The 16033-nt window shown below is 40.8% G+C and overlaps 1 protein-coding gene across 2 annotated transcripts in view; it reads left to right on the plus strand.

Annotated features, from left to right (window-relative positions):
• Positions 1-16033, plus strand: part of il1rapl2 (interleukin 1 receptor accessory protein-like 2) — a 368671-nt gene that overhangs the window by 232746 nt on the left and 119892 nt on the right. For both annotated transcript variants that reach the window (XM_031876428.1, XM_031876429.1), the window contains exons 3-4: positions 2347-2516; positions 3837-3940. In XM_031876428.1, the coding sequence (XP_031732288.1) occupies positions 2347-2516; positions 3837-3940 (274 nt within the window). The remainder of the gene's footprint in view (positions 1-2346; positions 2517-3836; positions 3941-16033) is intronic.

The following is a 16033-nucleotide window of genomic DNA, read 5'->3' on the forward strand; positions in this document are numbered from 1 at the left end:
GATTAAATGACTGCTGTTAAATATAGTGTGTGTGTGTGCGTGTGTGTTTTTGTGTTAGAGAAATAGACATGGATGAGTGCTAAATCATTTGAGAGTGAGAAATTGATTGTGTGTGCAATAAATCTGCTTAGGTGTGTGTGTGTGTGTGTGTGCGCGCGTGTGTGTGTTTGTACGTTAATACTACATTAAATCCACCCTGCCTCTGTATGACTTAATGCATATTGCTAAATCTATAAATGTAACCAATTAAGCAGGCGGCCGTAAATCTGTGCCGCAAACTCATGCAAATGAAGTCCTTAAATCTCCGGATGTGACTGAACTCAACACAAATTACACTCGACACGTTTTAACTGTGTGCCCAAACGTGTGTGCGTCGACACAAAGCGGGAGCCACGGTAACAATCGACTTCTGGCTTTGGCAGAAACTCCACGAGGGGTGTAGCCTGTAACCACATAAGGGTGGAAAACAATAGGCGGGGACCGCAGAGCTACTGTCGGCATACAATGCGTGTTCCCTACGAGAAGTAACTCCGCATTTTTTTTTGTGTGTTTTCTTTCAAAATCCAGCAAAATGTGTCATTTCCCGCTCGCTACATGCATACAAGTTTATTTTGTCTTTTCAAAATAAACTTCCGACTCCACAGGATAACACAGTTAGGTTTAGTCTACAAAACTACAATTAATTAAAGATTGTCATTTTGGGTTTATATAACTACGGAAGTGCCGTAACCTGAATAAGCAAGTTTTGCAACAAATAAACCAGCGTTGACCTGTTGTTTTCACACCGACGAACAGCGGTGTCCTGCGCCAAAGGTCGCTATTTGTTAGTCAGCATTGCATTCGGCTACATATGTGGGCGATTGTGGCTAAGTGGATAGCAGGGCCGTCTTTCAATCAGAGAATCAGCGGTTCGAACTCCGGCTCCGCTAGTTGCATGTCGATGTGTCCTTGAGCAAGACACTTAACCCCAAAATTGCTCCCGTAGCTGTGCTTAATGTGTAGAAATGTGATAGACTCTGAATTGTAAGTCGCTTTGGATAAAAGCGTCTGCTAAATGACTGTAATGTAACATATCATCATCTTTCTTTATATTCACATCAGGTTATAATGGGAGGAGCCCTGATGATTGTAAACTTGGTCTTAAGTGTTTATCATTATTAAAAAATAAAAGAGAGAGAATGCTATTGACAAAAAATGGACCATGCAGTAATAGCTAATTGGGTCATGTAGATTTTAGTTTTTTAAAGAAGTTCTTGCATGCAATGGTGGAAGGTCCAGATGACGGTTCCTAAACTTTAACTCGACATTTTTAATTTCTGGTCAAGTCGCTCTGTATAGAAATGACACCAGTGTGACATCTGTGTTGAGCTTCATCCTAACCGCACCCACTGTCTGAATGAATGATGAACTTCAAACTATCTACACTTATATGGTTATTTTTGGTACACATGCATCATGAAAAGTCCTGCTGCTCTGCTGTGGAGGTATTTTTTGGGGTAGATGAAAGAACCAGAGGCTTTGCTGCTGCAGCGTGGCAGGCTCTAATTCACAGGGAAGGCATTGAGGCAAGTGTCTGGAGGCTTCATTTAAAACGGAATGCATCCATCTGAGCCTCAGACCACGAGAGGGGGAACAAAAGAGAGTCAGAGGACCAAAGGACAGAGAGAAAAGAAGAAAAGGAGAAGAGAAGGAGCACAGAGGGAGAGGATGGACAGGGGGAGGAGGGAAGTCCATTTGGGAAAGCTCCTTGTCATTGACCTCTACGTCTCACCAGCTCCTACTTGTCTTCCATCTCCAACTTGTTTTCTGTTTGTTACGGGTTGACAAAAAATAATTTGTCTCTCTTTTGATTCCTTTTCAATAAAGATGTTCAATTACAACGACTACACTTGCTTCTTTGTCACTCCCTCCAGTTATGCCTTTGGCGTATACAGTACAGTTACATCTTCTACATGTATCTCTTTTAATCTGTTACCGTGTTTGCCCCTCTAACAGGCTCACATAAAACACACATTTCTATCAAATTTAATTCAATATTTGCTTTGCCTTGAAGGTGAACAAAATTAGCAAATAAAGCAGATAAAACAATATCCCTGTCTCTCTTTGTGTTTCTCTCTCATCACGCTTTCTCCCTGAAAAGCATGTTTTCTCTATAAAGAGTAGTTTATAAACTGTTTTGATGACCGTTCATGTTTTGCTTTCTCACCCTGTTCTCTGCTTCCATCATTGTTTCTTCCCCCTGCAGTGGAGTTGGATCTGGAGTCAGTCCACTGTACAATGGTCTGTATACTTTATATCTGTCACCAAGTTCTGAATATGTGTCGGTCTGTTCCTCTCTGCTCGCAGTGGACGGATGCATAGACTGGTCGGTGGATCTGAAGGAGTACCACGTTCTGGCCGATGAACCTGTTCGGGTGAAATGTGCCTTGTTCTACAGTTACATCCGAACCAACTACACCACGGCAACCAGCGCCAAGCTGCGCCTCATCTGGTACAAGAACAAAGGAGATGCTGAGGTGAGACCACATGATATAAAAGCCCATGAGGTTGGAGGGTACAGATGTCCAACCCTGGCTATCTTAAAGTGACAAGAATCAAGATTCAAATATGTCCTGCTTGTATTCGTTTCTATTTATTTAAATAGTTCGGATTAAAAGCAAAAAAGTCCAAACTATTGAATAAATAATGAATACTAATTACAGTATGTAATTAAATGTAAAGTAATGTAAAGAAAGTGAATACCCTTGAACAAACACTATTATAGCATGCATAGCCATGAAACAAAACCAGGACATTTCAGTAAGTCAGGGATTTATAACATATAATATTACAAATATGAACTCACTGGATGGTACGCAATCATCGGGAGACTTTGCAGTGACAGATAAAATAAAAAATAAAAGCACTTGTCAGGCTGAAATAACAAATAAAACACGATTTATTCTGTCTGAGAGAAGTCTCCTCCATTAAAGACGACACAGAATATAAAATCAAAGAATTCTTCTTCACTCACAGTTTGAAGTGTTGTTCAGCAGCAGTGTGGTCTGGTGCTACCACTGGTGGCCGGAGACTATTTTTCCGAAATATTACTGTTTTATGGAAAAGGTGCTGGAAGTAGAATGCAAAATGTACGATGTTTTACCTACATTTGCAGATGAAGATTGAGGCTGTGAGGTTGGATTTGATTGATATCATGGTTTCAGCTGATAACAAAGGAAGTCTGGGTTTTCCAATGGAAGAACGGTTGGTAGGCTTCTTTATGGACTCTTGTCAGGGTCAACTATTATAACCAGTGGGCAGGATATGCTGTACCATAGAATTTACTGGAAATGTAAATTTCTTTTTAAATTAATAATTTATTTCTTAGCCTTCTCCCAAATCCAGTCTGCATTCCGATTCTAAATATGTTTTAAAGTGGTCACACTGGAAAAGGACCCTTTAAGCAAAAAAGTGTGAAGAATCTCTCTTTACTTTCTTTGGGTGTGCTCGTGTTTGAGTAATAGCCAATACACAGAAACTAGAGGGCCTGATAAATCATACTGTGCTCCCATGTGGTACAGTAAAACTCTGTGCCCCTCCTCTCAGCACTGTGGTTTATATCTGAATGGTAAAAGAGGATTTAGCTGGATTACATTTCGACCTGATGATACATGTAATATGCATCTCCTAATCCTATGGGTGCAATGCTATGCCCTTCTGCTCTACGGCATGTGTTTCTATTAACTACGTTAATACCAGAGACGGACTTCATGTCTCTGTACTTAACACGCTTATATCTTGTGACAGTTATTGTTTTGTTATTGCGCTAACATTGTGCTTTGTACTGTGCTCTGTAGGAGCCGATAATCTTCTCGGGTCACAGGCTGAGTAAAGAAGACGACTCCATCTGGTTCAGATCTGCTGAAATGGAAGACAATGGATTCTACACCTGTGTACTCAGGTACCTTCACACACATCTTGACTAATAACTTGACGCTGTCATGACTCCACCCTAAAGTGATTAAAATGTTTTTCTGTTACAGCCTAGATTCTCTAAGGAAGCACAGTTGAGGATTATATCTGCTCCAGCTGGATGCATTGATTATAAGTCTTTGTGAACATCGCTTCTCTCCCCTCATGGGAGCCGTAGGTCAAAGTGCACTGAGCGAAAACACCGGCTTTAATTAGAGGTTTTACTTCCAGCCACAGCACATTTGCTGCTTAAGACTAAATAATATACAGCGAGGATTTCGAGGAAGCTAAATCATATTGGCCCGACTCTGCCACTGAGCGGTGCTCTGTGAGTCGTCTCGGCAACGTGGGTTTCATCACACGGGAACAGCTGTCGGAAAGATTTCTGATTCCGAGTGTTGCGTCTGCACCCATGGTGCTTCACTTTCATTGTGTTGGCAAATAGCAGCCCTATTTATGGGATGTTTGAAGAAAAGCAATGTGGCTTTTTGTTTGAAAATGCTCAGTATCCATGTGAGAGAAAACAAACGGCCCTTCGCCTCCTCAATACTTCAAAACACAGATGAGTCGTATTTCAAAAATAATAATATTCATCATCAACCTTCTTATCATATTGACGGTCTTTTGATTCCCTAATATACAGATCAGTAAGTAATAATTAACCATTTAAGCGTTGACCAACAATGCACATTTTTACCAATTAATGCAATCAGTTAAGCAGTAATAAGAAATATCAATATGAAAGTAAAAATAAGTTGAGCAGAGGAGCTGCTAGTCACTGAAAGGAGAGCAGCAGGTCCACCTTAAAGGTAAGTCCACCTTAAAGGTGAGACTAAGCCGGAGCTGTTGCTAACTTCAGCGCTGACCCGCTTCTTTTTAATCAGCAGGTGGCAAGCTGATCCGTCCATGAGGGTCGGCTATCGTTCAGAGAAAAATATGAAAAATTGCATCCCTAGCCATGACTTCATTGCATTTGTTGAGGTCTGTTCAAGAACAGCAAGACATCTCTCCTGCCTCTAGGTATTACAGGTGTGTGTGTTTGTGTGCATGTGCATATTTTTGTCCTGCTTTATGGAATGCTGCCAGTTTAGTAAATTGAATATTTACAATATGGCTGTTGGCACAACAGCAGAAACTGGCCTGAGTCCTATGTGGCCCTTTAGGGATACGTGTGTGTGTGTGTGTGTGTGTGTGTGACAGTTTGTTTGATACTACGGTGGAGGTGGTGGTGGTGGGGTATCAACTCGCACACCAGTTGGCTTTGTAGCCCAGAACAAGGCTTACAGTGTTGTTTACCTGCAAGCGGATGGTGTGTGTGTGTGTGTGTGTGTGTGTGTGTGTGTGTGTGTGTGTGTGCATAATGAACTGAATTAAAATATGCCCTCTGAAAAGCAAATATTTTGCCTTCAGCAAATATCCATATAGGGACAAGTTCATAGCCCAGCTTATTGTCCAGTAACCCTGTATGATGATATTTGTTGTGTCAATGTAATGAACAACCTTAAAAGAAAACTCAGCTTTTGTTTTTCAATTTGGCTTTTTTTAAGAGTTTATTTTAAGCCAGACTCAAAGACAAGCATTTGAAATAATCTATATTAAATGTAAATGTATTTTGGAGCTCCTGGTGGTTAGGACCTCACTGGCCTGAACTAGTGTCCCCCCTCAGGCTGTGGGACACCTACATTCATCCTCCTCCCTCCACCATACCATTCAGCTTTGTTTGTGTGTGATGCAGCCAAACGGGACTACAAACTGTATTTCGTTGTGCAACCATGCAATGTACAATAATAATGAATGCACTTTGATGTCCTCTGCATCCCGAGAAATGTTAATTAAGATTCATCAAAAATGACATAATTTGATCAAAATGACTCAAGGTCCACTTAATACATGTTTCATCCACACAGCCTGCATCAGTGGATGGCGTTTGGCCAGTTGTCACGGCGATAGCTCAGCTATCATCATTTTACCTAAGTACGGAACTTCAGTCACATGATGACAGATGATTGTATTTGGGAGAAAAAATAAGACAATGCATAGTAGAGCATCTGACGACAACTGAGCTATCTCCATGACAACTGCTGATGAAGTCCATGAGATGTGGTCGAAAGCCCGTCAGGTCAGCTCTCAGGGTCAAGTTACATCCAAATAAAGCGGTTGAGATAATCTGACTGAAGCAATTACATTGGTGAGTATGTCATCATAACTGAGAGGAAAGATGAATGAAACTATGAAAGTAAAACCCAAAATGCAGATAACCTTAATTACTATTTAACCAAAGACGACATTTCAAGGGATTTTCTCTCTTGGTTTCACTCCTTCAATCATCTGACTTTGAAACTCCAGGGGGCTTTAACTTAAGTTGTACTCGAGGAACTACTAGATCCTGTTCCTCTCCCTCCTCTGCATACCTTCTCCGTCCCTTCATCTCACCAGCTGCCTCCATCTCCTTCACCTCTCCTCTGTCTCCTGTTTTCCTTCTTTGGCTCCTGTTCCATCTTCCTCCCTTACTCTCTCTCTCTTTCTCCCTCTCTCACTCCTCTTGTTTTCCCCTGTCTGCACCCGATTCTCTTTACCTCCCCTCATCGTTCTCCCTCTCATCCCCTCGTCCTCCCGCTCCTCTGCCTCTCCTCCCACCCCCTTTTTTCCTGCCAGAGCTTGACACCAATCCTCCTTAATAGGCTCTCTCACCACCCCTCTCTCTCTTTCTCTCTCTCTCTCTCTTTCTGTCTCCCCCTCGCACACTCAGCATGACAACCTAATTAGGGCTTGGTGTCTGTCATTGTCTCAGGGTCTGTTATTAACACACACACACACACACATAGAGGCACAGCACCTCCTATCCTAGCGTGGAGCTACTAACTGGATCATATATGACTAGAAGGTTGTATCTAGGATGTGTAGACGTGCACAGAGAAAGAGAGAATGTGCTTTTAAATGCCTTCATTGCCCTCCATCTGATGCATATCGTTGATTCTCTGATGAATAAAGCTGCATGCGTTGCCCCTTATAAAGCCAACTTTTTCACATTTTCCACCTGACTCTCAGTTCTGACTGATGCAAGGCGAAGTCGTGTTTATGCCTGAACCACTAAAAACATCACATTAATCTCATCTGCAGCCATTATCTGCCATAGGTTGATAAAACGGGTGCAATCTCTTGTAGAAATGTAACCATGTGTGGTTCCCTCACTTATCTCCATACGATGCCAAGGTTCAACCGTTATTCTTCTCTCCGATACTTCAGCCCTCCAGGCATCGGTGTGGGGTTTCACCTTCACACACACGCTGCCGACACATTGTGCAAATCACTACAAATGGTTTGCCTCGTTAACAGTCGGCATCAGTCAATTTTAGTGAGCAATGAGGTAAATAATAGAAGCGACCGGTATGGATGGTGAAGGAACAACATAGGAGGAGCCGAGGAGGCTGGTGAGTCTTACATTTCTCTTGTTGTATCACTATTTCACTACATATGAGTGATGCCTTTGTGGGATGCTTGCAGGGGGTAGAAAAACAAAAAACCCAAATGACTGATAGCGTATGTGGACAGCAGCAAGTTGTTTTTTTGAGCCATAAACTGCACACATTGTAAAGTAGCTCAGAGTGTGTAATTAGCTATTAGCACTGTCCTGGAACGTAAGTAGGCGTTGGATGGTTTCGCAGAAGAAACTGTTGAATAAGAGATGCCTCTATAATAGGGAAGACAGCTCTCACTGTAACCCAGTGTTTGTTGCTGTTTAATGAATATTGCAACAGTTTGTCACACTCTTACAATCAACACGGGGTCACTTTAACCTGCGTTTAGAGTTTCGGTGTGGAGCTCAGTGACAGTTAATAGGGAAGAAGAAGGATGGATTTTAGATTGGCAATGCATTACATTGGTAATTCTGCAATCAGAAAGGCAAAACAATCATTAAGTATGGCTGAAAAGTAAAAATAAATAGCTGTCACCTTTGGTTATGATTGATTGATGATTGACTGATATCTTTATTTCCATGTCATGAACGTGCCCAACCCTTATGGGTTTATAAGACAGCAAAATTACAGCTGCAGTGGACACATTCCATTAAGTTTCATTCAATTACAAAAGCACAGGTTACTTCACCGCTCGGTCTGAAACTAAATATTCTGCCTTCTCTCCCAGACCTGGCGAATAACATCTGCTACAAAAAAAAGGTTCCTTTCCTGAAGCGCAAGCTCAAGTTTTTCATAGCTATCCAGCAAACAAGAAATAAACATAAATGGAAGTGATTTTGCTAAAGAGTACATCCCTTATGTCCTCTTGGAAAGGACAGTAAACACATAAGTGCACCTCATTCTCCTTTTCGCCGAGCTCACACAGCGAACACATTCTGTCCTCTGGAGTGGAATTAAACTTACTGGCTAATAGTTATTCCAGAGTGTAACTGTGCACATAGGAATCTTTGTCTTTTGTTGAAGTTGTACTTCACATAAAGTTCAGCACTGTAGTTATTCTTTATGAGACAATAGGTGCTTAACTTTTGTTTACACCATGTACAGCATCAACAGACTCTATTGCATGAGAAACACTTTGGTCCTAATGTCCTGAGTGAAGCTTTAGTTGAAAACACTGCAGCTGTTCAATCTGTGGTTTTCAACGAATCCTCATACATGTATCCTCGTATGATATCTTACGAAATCGTACAACATTTTTGTGCGTTTTCTTAAGAAGAGAACACATGTCAATTTCCGTTGTTACATGTAGTTTCAAAATAAACTTTGTCTTCACAAGAAACAACTCAGCTAGTTTGAGATGACAAAACTTCTTGGTTAGCTTTAGGAAAAGATTTTGGTTTTACCTAGTTGTTTAAGCAACACAACTACTTAGATAGGTTGAAGAAAAGATCGTCGTTTGGGTTCAAATAGCTAGTGAAGTGGCATTACTGAAGAACGCAAGTTACATGTCAAATAAATCAACGCTGACTTCTCGTTTTACACGGGGAATGAACAGTGGTCTCCTGGGTGAAAGATCTGCTTTTGTTTTTTGTGTTTATGTACGGATTATAGCGCATTCTTTTTTGTAGGTATAGCTACAAACGCTGGGAGAGACCAGCCTGGTTGTACACTGCTGTGGCAAAGTTGTCTTATATCTAGTCTATATATGGTCTGGGTCAGAGGTAGCCAACACGGTGCCCGCAGGCACCTGGTCGCCCTGCAGGGACCGCGTGAGTCGCCTGCAAGGCATGTTCTAAAAATAGCACTAGTATGAAGGCAAATCACTGTCACAATCCGAGAGTGCAAATAAGATCCACGGGCGCGCGTGTGTAGAGGCGTATATTACTTTTCCGAGTGCTTTCACATCACTCCGCGCAGAATATCTCTGCTCGCGCGAGCAAAATTGCAGCCTGCGAGGAGAAAACCAAGCTTTGAGCGCGAGGGACTATCACTGCTCTTCTGCTCGCAAAACTTTCACCTGCTCACACACGAGTAGTTTTTCTTTTTGACACATTTACATTACATTTACATTTACATTAAGTGGGCGGACCCAGTCACTACATTTAATTGGTTACAAGTTCATGATTTGTTCAAACATATTACAAAGGTATAGGTTAGTACAAACGAGACATGATATGAAGATATGACAGTTCATGATTTCCTAAAAAAATGTTAGAAGTGATCATTTGTACAAAAATATAACAGATGTGATTTTGAACAAAATACACAATCATTGTTAATAATTGAGGAATAATTCACATTGACATGTGATCAGACAGTCTCTTCACATATATTATTATTATTATTAAAAGGTGATCAAACAAGTAGCCCTTCGTACTACTCGGTGCCTTTGAAGTAGCTCTCCGTTTCCTAAAGGTTGGTGACCACTGGACTCTGGGTTATTTCAAAAGTAAACAGCAGCTGTTTCATACATGCTACGAATATGTTTCTCCTGCTGACGTTACTTGCGTGTTAACCCATGATGCTCTTTGACACAGACAGGTGATTTCTCACCAACTACAAGAGCTGTGGTTTCAGATCACTTCATTACTCTGGCCACACATGTTATTTCATGTGTAATGTTAGCAAACCAGAGCCGACAGATGTCTATCAATGTAGTTAAAGAAAGGTTTTAGAGATGCAAAGTGACACATACAAATGTACCTCTTTATTTTAGATAGTGGAGTGATGAGTTTTCTGCCCCTCTTCACTGCGCTAGTTTCATTTAAAACGGTTGTTCTCAAGTTATATTGTTTTCGGTTTTGTTTAACTCTGTTTATTGTAAAGAGTTGTGTTTTACTCTGCTCTTTACAGATCTCCACTCTGTATCGTGATGTCATTCAAAACAGTATCACGGTAGTTCGTGAAATAGTTTAAAAAAAGGGAATCTAATCGTTTTGTGAACAGGGACACGAATTGTCAATTTTTTTTGTGTTGCTCAGAACTACTTTATTATTTTGGGACGACATTACGTTAAAAACTAAAGTTAGTTTTAGGCAACAAAACCACTTAGTTAGGTTTTGGAAAAACAAAAGGACTGGGCTCAAAATCCCTATGTACAGTCAAGTTTTGGCAACAAAACCATGTAATTAGGTTTAGGCAACACAGTTACTTAATTAGGTTTAAGAAGACTGTCACGAACATTAGGCTTAGGCAACAAAAGCACAACCATTAAACCACAATGCGGTGCCGAAGCCCAGACTCAGGGTTGAAAGTCCTGTTTGTTGGATCCAACCATCTCTACTCTCACCAACACAATAGTCTTTTCGGATGTTAAATACTACGTCACTGGCTCTGTAGTGAATGCCATGAAACAAAAGACAATCCGTGTCCATGTACACAAAACCAATCGATAGCAGTTTGTGACTATTTCACGACCTGCCACGATACTGGGCTGTGTCATGTCCGTTGTGCCATTTGCCACACTTTGCTCAGCCTCTGTGGCTTCTGCTTCTTTCACTGTAATAAAAAAATTAATACAAACAAATTTATGTTTTGGTGATAGCCCAGTTTATAGAATGAGGGTCTTTTAACTCTCTGCCAATTTGTTCCAGACAATGCAGGCTAGGATAGAGTACTATAGTCATTTCCAATGTGAGGCAAATGATATGAAAGAAAACTGAACATCAGAAGAAGAATCAGAAGAAAAGCCTCAGCTGTATTCTGAAGTATACATTAGAACTCTGATGGCCCAAGGCAGAATGATTGCCATTCACAGCCAGTATTGATCTTTTCTGTGACCTCTACAAAGAGGCCCAGGCCTCTTTAATTCATGCAGTATGCCCTGGGTCTGCCCCGAGCTTAGTAGCTGCTGGCAAATAATGTATCCTATTCTCTCTGAGGTCACCAACAAGCCCCTGGAGCACTCAGACATCCTGCCTTCCCTTTGCTGCAACCAAGAATATGAATCTAAAGACAAATATGAGCTGCTGGTGGATTCAACAACTGTTGAGCGCTGTCCAAAAACATCACAAACATGTGTTGCAATTTACATATTTCCAGTTTCAAAAAATATGTAGCGTAGTTTCAGTCCTCTGAGACACTGCCCACATCTCCAATTTTGGGGATGGAGAAACAATCAAATATTCTGAGGTTCGTAGGCAGGATTAGGAACAGAAACATCATCTTCCTAGATAATTAGCTGCCTAGATACATCCCTGAAAATGGATATATGTAAATCAACTTAGAGAAATATCAAGCATAAATCTGCAAATTGATTAGATCCTGAAAAACATAAAGGTTATTGTTTCTATCAACCTCTACTGCAGCTTCCACTTCCACCAAGAAGGAACATGGTGGACTTAGATTCATCAGGTGGCCAGAAACATGACTCCAAAATGATGCTAAAAGGTGATGATATGTCATATATTAGTTATAGTTATCTGTTAGTGGTTATATGCAGCCCCCAAACGGCCAAAAAAAACATTTATTGCGGGTTTAAAATGACGTCTTCCTGTTCTTCCTCAGTGTCCCCGTGTGCTTTGTTTTGTTATTTTAAACTACCACTTGGGAAAGCCAAAGTGGGACATTTACAAATCCGTTAATGTTCCCAAATGACATGTTTCTAGCATCTTTTCATGAAAAAACATTTTTTTCTATGAATGGTATACACACTTGAAAATCTCACTGGCATTCCTGTCGAAAGTATAACCCAGTGTAGAGGTGCTGTGAAAGACAAATTTACAAAAGGGTTTCCATTAACAGCTTTTCTCTTCTCCGAAATGTAGCAATTATTTGCTATTATCTTCTATTGAAAACACAAGATGAATCCTGGTTAAACCTTTATGGTTGTAGCTAGTAATTTTTTTTTACATATCTTCTTTAATGGTTTTCTGTGGAACGAAATGCTGCAGGACAAATTGCTCCCCCCCCAATCCTACAATGTTTATAATGCTTTATTCATTTCATAAGGGCTGCTTCATAAGGGCAGCTGCGATATGTCTTTTACCTGTTGCTGTTCAAAACCCTGCAGATCCCCAGTGTCTATCGGAGTGTGTCGGTTTGTGCGAACCAGAGAGAGGGGGCCACCTGGAGACACTGTTATAAAACCAAAGGTGAACAGACGTTAAAGGTGGAATAACATTCTCTCTCAGGAGACCATAACTGTAAAATAACGTTGTCTGAGACACGAGGCGCAGCGAAAGAGAGATGTGTGCTGGGAGAAGGAGAAAGAAATGAAAGCAGGTAGGTGGGAAATGGAGAGATAGGGAAGGGTAAAGAGAGAGTCAAGGAGAATGTTAAATTGGAGGGATGGGGAGAAAGGCTAAATAAACGGAGAGAAAAACAGGGGGGAGCTGAGAGAGAGTGGGAGGGGAAAGTAGAGAGAGAGAGGTGGAAGAGAAAAGAAAAGCAAGAATCCAATTTCTCTGCAGGTATAAGGACCTCAGGAGGGCGAGAAGGCATGCTGTGACTGCCCAAGACCCTCTCTACATCCACTATGATTAGGTTACCAACACACACACACAGACATATCACTTAGAGCGAAATTGATACACACAGTGAGAGGTCTTAGTTTATTTTGTGAGACTGCAACACTGTGTGAAAGACTTTGCACCAAACCTATCCTGCAACACTCGACTATCTGTGAGAGTCGGGTAGAAAGAATCAAAACGTCGGTGGGAACACAGACACACACACACACACACACACACACACACACACACACACACACACACATAGAGTAGAGGACGAAGAAAGAGAGAGGCAGAGGAGAAACCGAACAAAATAATGAGTGTTATATAGTGAACAAGGTAGCGTGAGATGAGAGATTTCATGCTTCTGGCTTTGCCCACTCGTCACTTCAAAACACTGCATTCGATGGAAATGTAACATGTTCTCTGTGGGGAGAAAGTGAGTGAGCTGGACCCTGGGATATGGTTTGTGAATTGGCTGGCTGGCTGGCTAACTGTGTGGGTGAGTGGTTGTTTCATTTGGTGACATCTTGGCCGGACATTTGGGCTGGTAGCGTCGTTGGCTGCTTGTTTTTTTTTGGCAGGGTGGCAGGCAGTTTTTCTGGATGTTTGACTTGATTGGTTGTTAGACTGGCTTGGTTTTGCTCTCTGGCTAATTGACTTGGTAAGCGGTAGCGCCGTCCTCACCAAGAAACACAAGCCTGGATGTTTGGTTTAAATGCTTAAAACTTGCCACATAGAGGCTGGAACACCGACAATAAGCAGCAACGTCCCTGGTTGGAGTCTGATTGGGGGCCTATGCTGAATGTAATTCGTCATCTCTCACTCCCCACGTTTCTGTAAAAGCTCGTTAGGAGCCAATTCAGAAACTTACGGACCTTAACTGCATATTCGATCGGGGGGGGGCCAGGGTCTAAATTTGGTCCCTAAAGCATAGTTTATACTCGCCGTAGTGAAGCTGTGCCAGAAAATCACATAATCACTGCCAGCGAGTGGGGCGTGCACCTTTACATTTTTGTAACTTGGCGTGCGTGATCATGTGACTGTCACAAATAGTTCACTGATAAAAACTCTATTTACATTTCTAGGGATTATACAAAGAAGGCCCGTTCACTTTTAAATACTTTAGACACAGGAGGTCTTAAAAATCCTCATTTGTGTAAATATTTCACTGCAAATCAAATTGTTTACAGGATATTCAACCTTTGTTTCGTTACAATGTATGTAAAACTTGACTTTTTTCTTTACAGGACTTGTACAAAGGCAATAAAAGTAGTCTATGAATATGAGACATTAGTTTACAGATAATTACAATCCCTCCTCCTCATTGTGGAGGTTGGTTTATGGCCTTTTCCAAATTACACCAACAGTATAGGCATGTTTCTGGGTTACACTTGTAACTTGTTTTTACGTCCTGCACAGCACATAGAGTAGGCCTACAAAGGCCTCCGTACGTACTTTAGGCTTGCGTGCCATCTGTGGAAGCTCTCGCTACGGCGCCAAACGTGAGCATAAACAAAGCTTAAGCCACTGGTGCCAACAAATCCTTGCCCTTGTAGTAGTACTTCCTGATTGCACAGGTACTATCGGATACACTTAAGCAAGCACAGGTTAGGGATATCACAAGAACCGATAGTTTGGTTACCAAGCTGATGCAAAAATCCTGAAAACGTTGTTGTCTTTCTACTGTACTGTAGGTCAGGGTTCGAAAATAATGGCATACCGTCGTCCTGGGGTAAATAGAACATTTCCCTGATGATGCTACATTGTGAATAAATCTGTGTTGCAATCAGCAGGAGAAGAGCTAGTAACATTAGCTGTTGGCAGCCGGTGGGAAGTTCAGTGCTGCTTAGCTAAACATCACAGCTAACAGCTAATGCACAGAGGTAGCGTTGAGGTTTCAGTGCTTGACGAGGAACTTGAGGCTCATCAGGGATTCAAAATAACTTTGCACCAAACTGTAGTGTGTGTTGAAGTTCATGACATTTATTGCTTTATTTGTTTTTTATTGTGGTATTGCATTAGGTATCAATAAACATGGAATTTCGCTGATATTGGTACCAACTCCTGAACTTCTGGTTCTGTGACATATGTAGCGCCCTGTTAGGTCGACGGGTGGACCTTTTTTATCATCTTAAATGTATTATGTAGTTGGTTTCGAGTTCCAAAAAAGAAGCTGTCAATGTGAACAGAGCGAACAAAAAAAAACACAAAACTTAATTTGCAATTGCATTCTGAGGCAAAAAATAAATATCCATAAACCACTTAGCATACTGTTGCTATTTTGGAGACAGACACTCTGGAGTCTGAAGTCTCCTTTTTATTCACCCCTACATCTCTCTGGTCTCCTTGGCATCAGTTTGTTACATCCAACTCAATGAGCAGAGTCGCTCCACGGTAATAATGATGAGGACTGTGTTGCTGTTTATTTGGAAGTGAGAAGTGCATTACAAACACAATTTTTAAATCCATTATCAGAGTAATTTCCCTTATCTTCACAGACGTGATGGAAATGCAAAAAGGAATGTGCGAAAATGACTTTTATTTCATAGTTTAGTTCTGTTTAGACTTTAGTTATTGTGCATCCAACCTTGTCCCTTAAAAGTTAGTTCCTTACTAATTAGGTTTCCCAGTTAGGTTGTGTTGAGAAATAGCTGCCTGGATTAAATTGCTAAGTGAGTACTAAAACCTGAAAATGAGTCAGCATTCCTCGTCTCAAAGCCAATGAGTTTTGAATGTGTTTTGTTTAGATGCCTGATATAAAGTCTGCGGTCTGTTGTTCTACGATATGAAATATGTTCGTAAATACATATCTAATATGAATTTGTGCAATGTTTATTCGAAAATATATATGTTATAATAGAAAATAATAGTTTTTCACTAAGGAGAGACATTTATTTAAGGTAAAATGTTTTATTCAGTATGTTTCGTGGCTACATTGGTGCCTTTGTGAGGGATACAAATCATGGCCAGATTGCACCATTGGAAAAAATAAAAAATAATTATTGCCTGACCACTCTTCATCGCACAACCTGGACACCAATTAATAAAGTAATGTTAATAATTTGTTCTCACCAGGACTCTTTATTACAGAGAAAATCAAATTAAATAAAACATTAACGACTATTTCACTGACATTTTGCATTGTCAGGGAAGCTTTTACTATATATATATATATATATATATATATATATATATATATATATATATATA

This window comes from Anarrhichthys ocellatus, unplaced genomic scaffold (genome assembly GCF_004355925.1).
Source record: "Anarrhichthys ocellatus isolate YVR2014 unplaced genomic scaffold, GSC_Weel_1.0 scaffold109, whole genome shotgun sequence".
Taxonomy (NCBI): domain Eukaryota; kingdom Metazoa; phylum Chordata; class Actinopteri; order Perciformes; family Anarhichadidae; genus Anarrhichthys; species Anarrhichthys ocellatus.